This window comes from Budorcas taxicolor, chromosome 2 (genome assembly GCF_023091745.1).
Source record: "Budorcas taxicolor isolate Tak-1 chromosome 2, Takin1.1, whole genome shotgun sequence".
Classification (NCBI taxonomy): domain Eukaryota; kingdom Metazoa; phylum Chordata; class Mammalia; order Artiodactyla; family Bovidae; genus Budorcas; species Budorcas taxicolor.
This window is the reverse complement of record NC_068911.1, coordinates 124,161,558-124,172,503: the sequence shown is the minus strand read 5'-3', so window position 1 is coordinate 124,172,503 and position 10,946 is coordinate 124,161,558. Positions and strand designations below refer to the sequence as shown.

Here is a 10,946-nt window from a genome sequence, read left to right as displayed (position 1 = left end):
GAAACTCTTTATATAGGTAAGACTGAGACTAGAAGTCTAGGAATATGACTGACTCTAGAAGCCAGACAGATCTGAAATAAAAAGGGATTGGACAGTTTTATATAAAAGAAGCTTATATTGGGCAGTCCTCACATCAAGTGTCCCTGGTGGCTCACATGGTGAAGAATCCACCTGAAATGCAGGAGACCCGTGTTTGGTTCCTGGTTTGGGAAGATCCCCTGGAGAAGCGAATGGCAACATACTCCAGTATTCCTGCCTGGAGAATTCCATGGACAGAAGAGAATGGTGGTCTACAGTCTATGGAGTCGCAAAGAGTTGGAAAGGCTGAGCGACTGGTGCTGCAGCACATATAAAGCCTTAAGAGAATCTTAGGAGATATAGTTTAGTTTGTTGCTTGTCTTCAGGTTGCTCAAAGTCTAATTAATAGTGAGAGGGAGCACAGACTAGGGAAGGAGATTGTTGAGAATACACATCTATGTAGACAGATGTGAGGGGTTTTGAGGGGGAATGAAAGCTTTCTAGAGAAGGTGGATCAGACGTTTCTTTTAGAACAAAGAAAAGTATGGCTTGGGGTAGAAGAAGAATCCTTTTTCCTTCCTTAGGAATGCCTTAGGAAAAAGCTCAGAACTGCATTATGTTTGGATTGAAAACATTTTCTTGTTTCTGTTTTCTTTGAGTGATTATAAAATAAATTTTTTTCTCCAGTTATTTAATGGATAACATTGTTTTTGTCCAAAATCCAAAAAAAAAAAGGAAAAGAAAACATGTACCATAGTTGTTAATTAACATTATTTTTAAGTTCTATTTTTTCCTCTTCTTTATAGCATGTCTCAGTGGAATCAAGTCCAACAGTTAGAAATAAAATTTTTGGAGCAAGTTGATCAATTCTATGATGACAACTTTCCTATGGAAATTCGGCATCTGTTGGCCCAGTGGATTGAAAATCAGGACTGGTAGGATCAAACATTATTGTGTTTTCCCTAGAGGACTTACACATGGACTTACTCTGTGGTCCACTTTTAACTCAGTAGATACATTCTTTTCAGGTAAAGAACTTTCTTTGAGGCTTTGGAAAGCTTCCTTAAGGGAGAAGAATCATTGTCCTTCCTGGTTTCATCCATTGTAGATTAAAACTTTATGGTTCTAGTGCTTTGTTTTTTATAAGCCAACCCCCAGTGATTTTCTAAGTATTAAAAAGCCAAGAAGTTAGTCTATTGTTTATATCAATTCTCCATCATAGACTCAATAAAATAAACACTTTTTCTTAATATGTTTTACAAACATTTTTGGAAGCTCCATTCACCTTGTACAATTAATTTTTTATTTGCTTTTGTCTTCTTAAAATTTTTCCTGTAATAAAATATGCATAACATAAAATTTACCATTTTAACATTTGTTAGGTGTTCAGCTTAGTGGCTTTAAGCATACTCACATTGTTGTGCATCCATCACCACAATCCATCTCCAGAATGTTTTCATCTTGAAACTGTGTACTCATTACATGATAACCCCTCATTCTTTCCACCCCAGCCCCTGGCAACCACTGTTTTCTGTCTCTTAATTTAAGTAGCCTAGGTACTTCATATAAGTGTAGTCATAAGTGTAGTATACTACATTTTACGTAGTATATTCTTTCAAGGTTCATTCATATAGCATGTATCAGAATTTCCTTCCTTTTTAAGATTGAATAATATTTTGTTGTATGCATAGACAACATTTCTATATTCATCCTTCAATGAACATTTGAGTGATTTCTTCTTTCAGCTATTGTGAATAAAGCTGATTTAAATGTTGATGTACAAATTATCTACTCAAGTCTTTGCTTCAGTTCTTTTGAGTATCTGCCCAGAAGTGGAATTGTATGTAATTTTATCTTTATAATTTGAGGAATCTCCATACTGTTTTCTACACTGGCTGTACAGTTTTCCACTGCCATTGGCAATATGCAAGGAGGTTCCAGTTTCACATCCTCACCAAAACTTATCTTGTGTTTTCAATAATAGCCATCCAAATAGGTGTGAAGTGGTATCTCCTGGTTTGATTTGCATTTCCTTAATGATTAGTGATGTTGAATATACTGTCATGTGTATACAATTTAGTTTTTAAAACCATTAAATGCTTATCACTGTGGGATATATTTATCACTTTTAAATGATTATGGTAAAAAGTAGGCATTTTTATAAGTTGTTTCCCGCTGTGTAATAACATTTTTGCATTTTAGGGAGGCAGCATCTAACAATGAAACTATGGCAACGATTCTTCTTCAAAACTTGTTAATACAACTGGATGAACAGTTAGGCCGTGTTTCCAAAGAGAAAAACCTACTTTTAATACACAATCTGAAAAGAATTAGGAAAGTCCTTCAGGTGAGAATATATTCTACTTTTTCAAAATATTTGTCTTTATAAGTCTTAAATTCAATTTTAAAAAATGTAGTCTTATTGTATTTCTGTATCAGATTTAAAAGGGAAAAAGCTGAATTCTCTTACGACTTTGCATTTTGTGCTCAATTTAATTTCATTACCCAGCGTTTGTTTTTTACCAACTTTTGAATCTTAAGATGCCCACAAAGGGGAGAGTATGATTTGCATGTGACTGTTTACTAGTTATGATCAAATTGATGAGAGTCTGGGACAGGGATCTGAAAGATGTTCATTTCACAGCTGTCCCTCCAAACCTTTCTTATCTTTGTCTTGTATATAACAAATCAGAGTTGGTATTGTTCTCATTCATAGGTGGAGGCATTATGGTCGTATGTCTTCTTCCAGATTTGTTTCAAACTTCACCTTCGAAAGCATTCTTTGGTGTCCTGTAGCTTCCCATTCCAAAAGTTCGTCCAAGCTTCCCTTTCCAAAAGTTCATTCCAAAAGTTCACCAAGGTGTTCCCATAACAAGTGCAACTCATCTGTACTGTAGCATTTAGTGTATTCTACATTAGTGTTACTTCTGTATTTCTTCTCCCTCAAATCGTGGGTTACTTAAGGCAAGAACTTCAACATTCAGTTTTGAATTCCCAGTGACCACTACAAAGCTGGACATATGGTAGATGTGTAATATTCATTGATTAAACAGGTGAATGAATAAGTGAAACAAGGATCTAAAGAATTAGGAGCAGGCTATTATTGACCTAAATGCAGAGATGCTAATGAAGCAAACTCTGAACATGGACTGCTCTAATATTTACAAAGTGCCTATACAACGTATTAGAGAACATGAAATGTACATGTACATTTCTTAGTGATACATCTTTAGAACCTCAAACTTACAATGAAAGCATTTTTAGAAGACTTTTCCTAGACTATAATAGAAATGTTCTTGGTATTACTAACCTCTGTGAGAGGGAAATAGATATTAATTTTTTATTGTTGTTTGGATTGCTGTTTTTTAAGTTGTTAATGTTTTATGTTGTTAGGATTGGATTTTTTTTTTCATTTTCCTTTTACTGTTATCTTTGCCTTTGTAATCCCCTACAAATTTGCAAGAGACTTGGGTAGGAAATGAACTAGTTGCCAGCAAAACAGAGTTTTTCACAGTGTAAAGCAAACTATCTCTTCCAGGGATAAGACATTTAATCTTGGCTTCATTGTTCTAATCAATGGACCTAAAACAGGGGTTTGGCATACTGGTACCCACAAGTCAAATGTGGCTGTTGCCTGTGCTTTTGAGGTCCATGACTAAGAATGATTTTTGCATTTTTAGATGTTTAAAAATTAAAATAAATAAGTTTGTGACATGGAAATTATAGGAAATTCAAATTTCTATATCTTAGTGGAGTGTAGCTTACTTAATTAGCTATGTGTTGACTCTGGCTGTCTTTGCACTGCACTGGCACAGTTGAGCGGTTGTGACAAAGACTGTATGGACCCACAGCCTGAATTAAAAATGTGTGCTTGTGTATATGTGTGTGTGTCTGTATTAAACATACTTATCTGGCCCTTTATAGGAAAGTTTACTGACCCTTGGTCTTTGCTAGAGGGACATAGATGGATAAAATGGGTGATTCGTGGTCTTTGGAAATTCTGAGTCTCAAAATTTGACCTTAGGCAAGTCACTTAATTTTTCTAAATTCTTATATCTTTTCATGTAAATGAGGATAATTATTTGAGATTATAAGAAAAACTGGAGCTTTTATTCTGGCAAAAAAAAAAAAAAAAGGCTTTCAATAATGGATCTTGTTGTTGATAGAGAAAACAGCAAGATCTTCTTAGTGTTATTCAAGAGTAAGTGTCCAACCCATCATTTTTCTGAGTGGGGATAAGATTGTGAGGGAGCCCAAGAACCCGTGGTAATTCCCAGTCACATTTCAGCTCAAGCACAAACGTCTCTGCTTATGTCACAGACCTTGCAGCATCTTGTCTCTATTCACCTTTTCAATAAACTGCCGCAAGCTCCTCCACATTCCTGCCCTAGAAACCAGAGGTCTACTCCTTGTTCCTGAGCACAGCAAGCTCACTCGTGAATGACTCTGAGCCTTTGTCCATGACAATCTGGTGGCCAGGAATGCTCTGCCATCTCTCTTCCTCCAGCCCAGCTCCCAGTCATTCCTAGAGGACCTGTGAAGGCCCCAGGGCAGCAAGGGAATCTTCATCTATACTGCTTTTCCTCATTCCCCATGGAGCATGGGCCATAAGATAACCAGCCTCTCATCTGTGGGGGATGTATCCAAGAAGGTCACACGCTCTTTGAAAGTAAATATCTGAGCTCGTTTTGTGACCTTCCTCTTCCCTCCAGTACCCAGTGTGGTACTGGAAACAAACTAGAAACTCCAAAAATAGTTTGGCTGGTTAGGGTATTTTGAATGGACAAAATCACTTGCTCTTCCTTTGTCTTATAAACTATACTTATTGATATTTGTATTGATTCAAAACAATAGAAAATAGTGATAAAGAACATCACCAATTAAGACAAATGTTTTTGGTAAAGCAAGATCCCCTCTCCCAAAACGAAGGAAAAAAAAGAAAAACCTGCTGCTGAAAGAATATTGACACTATGTTTATTTGGTTTGAACATTTTCATCCTATGGGATTTTAAATGCAATCTATTTTAACTTTCATAGCATAAAAGATCAAACAACATGGTCCCAGGGGAACTAAGCAGGTGTAAGGTAAATTTATTTTAGCTGTTGTCAGAGCAACTGAGGTCTCCAGTTTCAATATTTTAATTTACTATTTATATCCCACCTATTTCTGATAAAAATATGGGATGGCTTGTTATAAAATACAAATTAAACAAAACCACTGAATCAAGAGTCAAGGCAATCTCTGAGCGGGAAGCAGTGAACACTGATACCCAGGTTACCTTAGTCCTTTTAAGGGGAGCCAGCCTCAGATCAAGATCAGGAGGTGGGACTGTATTGGGTTGAATCCTGGTTCTATGATTTGCTTGCTGTGTGGCCCAGGGCAAAATGATCACATTCTCTGGCCTCAGTTTCCTCAGCAGTATGAGTGGAATCACAGTGGTATTGACCCCACGAGGATGTTAGGAGCATTCAAAAATTGTAGAACATGTGGTAAGGACTGTGTTAGGATTTTATAAAGCTAAATATCTGGCCCAGATATTTCAAGAACGCTTCACTCTGTTCTTGGGGCTTATTTTTTAAACTAATAGAATTTCTTTTTTAGAGCAGTTTTAGGTTTAAGGAAAATTGAATAGAAAGTAGAATTCTGTATATGCTCTCTCTCCACCTGCCTCTCCCTACTTTCTCTTATTATCTGGCAATTTTTTGTATTTTGTTTCAGTTGATGAACCTCTTGTAGTACATTGTTACCAAAGTCCAAGATTGCATTAGCATTTACTGTCTGTGGTGTACAATTCTGTAGGTTTTGGCAAGTGCATGATGCGTTGGATCCACTATTTCAGTTTCGCTGCCCTAAAGATTTCCTCTGCTCCACCAATTTATTCCTCCCTCCCTCCCCATGCCAAAGATCCTAGCAATCACTAATCTTTTTACTCTATAGTTCCACCTTTTTCAGAATGTCATATAGTTGAAATCATACAGTATGTAGACTTTTCAGATTGACTTTCCTCACTTATTAATATGTTTTAAGTTTCCTCTGTGGCTTTTTGTAGCTTGGTAGCTTTTTAAAAATCGCTGAATGATAATTCCTTTTTATGGAGGTACTACAGTGTGTTTATATGTGTTGGGGAATTATAAACAAAACATGTTAATATTTATGTGCAGGTTTTTGTGCGTTGAGTTTTTAACATATTTTTAGCACCTTGGAATTTTATTACTGAATCTTTGTTCTTCGATTTTCAGTTGAAAATCTCTTTTGTTTATTCATCTTCCTGTCTGGGTCTTAGTCTGTTCTGGATGTTATAACAGAATACAGTTGATTGAGTAAATTTTATATAAAAGACATTTATTTTTCACAGTTCTGGACAGCAAGCCCAAGATCAAGGTGCTGGCCTGTTCACTGTCTGATTCAGCTTTAGTGTAACCTCACAGGGAAGCTCTCTAGGTTCTGTCTTAAAAGAATGCTAATCCCATTCAAGAGAGCTCTGCCCTTACGGTCTAATCATTTATCAGAGGCTCTGCCTCCAAATACCATCACTTTAGGGGGTAGAGTTACAGCATATGAATTGGGGAGGCACAAACACTTATCTTCCAGCAACCTTTTACTGTCTCTTTTCCTCAGATAAAATGACTTTAAAATAATTAAAATGGTGCATATTCATAATTTTAAAAATTGAAGCAATATAAAATATGCAAAGAAAATATGAAATAATACAAAATCTACTGCTAAGATATAACCATATTAATATTTGATAAACATCATTCCTAACATCGCTCTCTCTCATTCCATATATGTGTGTGTATATATATATATATGGATGGATAGTAGAGCAGGCTACTTTTGACATTTTATACTCAGTTGCTATCAGTATCTTTGTAGCCTGCTGTTTCCCCACCCCCAGTTCCTCTCTGCTCTCTCCCCACTCACAGTAATCACTAATCTAAATTTTGCATTTATCAGTCTCTTTCTTTTTGTTACAGTTTCCATATATTGGCATCTTTAGACGATATATAGGTTTGCAAGTTACCAAATATCACGTAAATAGGATCACACTTTTTATCCTATTCACATAAATAGGATCACATGTTTATTCTTCATGACTTTTCTTCGTGCAACATAATTCCTGAGATTCACCCATGTTGATGTATATAGCAGTAGTTCATTCATTTTCATTGCTACATAGTATTCCATCATGTGACTATGTCATAGTTTATTTATTTTACTGTTGATGGGCACTTGGGTTATTTCCGTATTTCCATGGAGAAGGAAATGGCAACCCACTCCAGTACTCTTGCCTGGAGAATCCCATGGAGGGAGGAGCCTGGTAGGCTACAGTCCATGGGGTCGCAAAGAGTCGGACACGACTGAGCAACTTCACTTCACTTCACTTCACCTGCTATTTCAGACACTGTGGTCTGAATATTCTTGGGTGTGCCCTTGGTGCATGCAGTTCCCTGAGACATAGACCTAGGAGTGAAACAATGAATCTTGGGTTATTTATATCTTTAATTGTACTAGATCATGCCAAAATTGTTTTCCGAAAATAGTTATACAACTTTATACTCTCCCAGTAGAGTAAGAATTCTGGTATTCTTGTCCATACTTGTAATGGACACATGCGTGCATGTATGCATAGTTGCTAAGTTACGCCCAATGACTCTTTTTGACCCCATGGACTGTAGCTCTCCAGACTCCTCTGTCCATGGGATTTCCCAGACAAGAATATTGGAGTAGGTTGCCATTTCCTCCTCCAAGTGACATTCCTGACCCAAGGACTGAACCTGCATCTCCTTTGTCTCTTGTGTCTCTTGCATTGGCAGGTGGATTCTTTACCACTGAGCCACCTGGGAAGCCCAATGGACATATATCATGTACCAATCTGGTTCTATATCCATCTAATTTCTTCAGTTTAGTTTATTCTTTGTCTAACTTCTTTATTCAAATGCTTAATTTCCAGTGATGCCATCCAGCCATCTCATTCTGTGTCATCCCCTTTTCTTCCTGCCCCTAATCCCTCCCAGCATCAGAGGCTTTTCCAATGAGTCAACTCTTCGCATGAGGTGGCCAAAGTACTGGAGTTTCAGCTTTAGCATCATTCCTTCCAAAGAACACCCATGGCTGATCTCCTTCAGAATGGACTGGTTGGATCTCCTTGCAGTCCAAGGGACTCTCAAGAGTCTTCTCCAACACCACAGTTCAAAAGCATCAATTCTTCAGTGCTCAGCCTTCTTCACAGTCCAACTCTCACATCCATATATCCTTAGACTCTAGAAATACAGGCCCCAAACATAGTAAATAAAAAGAAAGTATAGAACACCAGAGAGAAAGAAAAGATCCTGAAAGTGGCAAGAGAGCCCAAATGTATTAACTACTTGGAAATGAGAAAAACTGAAAGCCAAATTTAAAAGAGTATCAAGTGAGATAAGAGTGTAATATCTTCACAGCACTAGAATACAATATCCAAAAACAGAATTCTATACCCAGCTCAATCATTCTTCAAAATTAAAAGTTTTGTATAATACTATACAAAATCTACAACGGTATGCTCACAGAAGGAATTACTAAAGGAAATCAGACGCAGATGGTAAGCACACATGTTAAAATTTCAAAAGTTTCACTGCAAAAAAGTAAAAATAGAGTACATGAAAGGATCAAAATGTGCAATAATATATCAGAAAAAACTATTCACTGTGTGTATCAAACTTAGCAGTTCTAAGACCAACTATAGTTTTTACAAGGATGTATCTAAAACATGAAATAAAAAAGTGATGAGATCAAAGACGTGAGCCTGGGCTGCCTTGTATAGAATCTTGTGGGCGCTGGTCAAAATTCTGAGTCTTATTCTGAGTATGATGAGGAGCCATTGAGAGGTTTGGGCAAAGGTGTGACATGAACAGATTTCTGTTTTTCAAAGCTTTCTCTGATCTTTAAATGAACTGTAGTTAGTCAAGAAAGAATCAGGGCAACCTGTTAGAAAATCCCATTGATTTTTGAAAGCAGTATACTGAGTCAGTCTTTTTCTGCTATTGGGGTTTATCAACTCTTAAACTTCTAGAAGTTTTTGCTTTGTGCATTTGTTACTATGTTGTGAGGAGCATAAGTACAAAATAATATTGGTGAATTCAACTTAAAAAAATTCATATAAAATATTCTCTTTGACTCATTTATTATATTTGCATTTTGAAATTTTATTGTGTGGCTTTCTTTTTGTTACTGTTTGCTAACTGGTAAATGACTCTATCTTTCCATTTTCATACTTTGTCACTTTGTACTGAATATTTTATAAATATCACATAGCCAATCTTATTATCTGGTCAACAAATATTAGACAAGTTCTTATTATATTATCAGTTACATCTTAAGTACTAGGAATACAATTGGAGGAAGTCATGAAGTTTACAGTATAAAAAATACACACCTCTTATGTTTTGTTTTTAACTTACAGAAGCCTCAATGGCTGTCCATCACAAATTAGTATCTGGAAGTAAGGGGAAACAGACAATAGCAAACTTGTCTGATTAAAAAAAAAAACAAAAACCTCCATTAGAAGGCTGAGTTCAGGGTTTTGGTGATTAACTCTGTGGTTAGTAGTCCCATCAACTACAGAACATTTTTTACCCACCAGGGTAATGAGTCTGTTAGTGAGAGTTTTAGACTCTATGTGTGAGGGAGCACAAGCAAGTGCAAACCACACCTGACATGTTCTATTCTCTGCACTCTTGTGGCCTCTTTGTCAGAGGTGTTTGGATTTGCCTGAACAAAAATACATGTTGGGGTTTAAAGGTCCTCTAAAGTTGGGTAAACCGTGGTTCCTTCTGGTCCAGTCTGTAAAAACCCTACTCTTGGTTCTGAGTATCGAGCAAAGTGAGATTTTTAACATGACAAGGTGGAAGATTAGAAGCACATTTTTGTAATATGATGGAGAAAAAAGTTTGTTTTTTTTTAAACTATTGAGTGGCTCTGAATCTACCAGATGCTCTCCTCTAACTCGTGCTGCTTTCTTAGTTCACTCCTCTTCCTTCCCCTCTGTACACGGTATACAAGAGAGGCGACAAGGTGACCTCAGCCTCCAATCTGAACAAAGCCCGGTGTAGCCAGTCGGTGTCAACTCAGTTCAGTTCAGTAGCTCAGTCATGTCCGACTCTTTGCGACCCCATGAATTGCAGACCGTCAGGCCTCCCTGTCCATCACCATCTCCCGGAGTTCACTCAGACTCATGCCCATTGAGTCCGTGATGCCATCTAGCCATCTCATCCTCTGTCGTCCCCTTCTCCTCCTGCCCCCAATCCTTCCCAGCATCAGAGTCTTTTCCAATGAGTCAACTCTTCGCATGAGGTGGCCAAAATACTGGAGTTTCAGCTTTAGCATCATTCCTTCCAAAGAACACCCATGGCTGATCTCCTTCAGAATGGACTGGTTGGATCTCCTTGCAGTCCAAGGGACTCTCAAGAGTCTATTCCAACACCACAGTTCAAAAACATCAGTTCTTCAGTGCTCAGCCTTCTTCACAGTCCAACTCTCACATCCATACATGACCACAGGAAAAACCATTGCCTTGACTAGACGGACCTTAGTCGGCAAAGTAATGTCTCTGCTTTTGAATATGCTATCTAGGTTGGTCATAACTTTTCTTCCAAGAAGTAAGCGTCTTTTAATTTCATGGCTGCAGTCACCATCTGCAGTGATTTTGGAGCCCAGAAAATAAAGTTTGACACTGTTTCCACTGTTTCCCCATCTATTTCCCATGAAGAGATGGGACCAGATGCCATGATCTTAGTTTTCTGAATGTTGAGCTTTAGGCCAAATTTTTCACTTTCCTCTTTCACTTTCATCAAGAGGCTTTTTAGTTCCTCTTCACTTTCTGCCTTAAGGGTGGTGTCATCTGCATATCTGAGGTTATTGATATTTCTGCCGGCAATCTTGATTCCAG

The 10,946-nt window shown here is 37.4% G+C and overlaps 1 protein-coding gene across 1 annotated transcript in view; it reads left to right on the top strand.

The window, feature by feature from the left end:
• Positions 1-819: 819 nt before the first annotated feature.
• STAT4 (signal transducer and activator of transcription 4) overlaps positions 820-10,946 on the top strand; it is a 100,793-nt gene continuing 90,666 nt past the window's right edge. The window contains exons 1-2 of the mRNA XM_052659794.1: positions 820-953; positions 2,221-2,365. Of these exons, the coding sequence (XP_052515754.1) occupies positions 826-953; positions 2,221-2,365 (273 nt within the window). The 5' untranslated portion in view covers positions 820-825. The remainder of the gene's footprint in view (positions 954-2,220; positions 2,366-10,946) is intronic.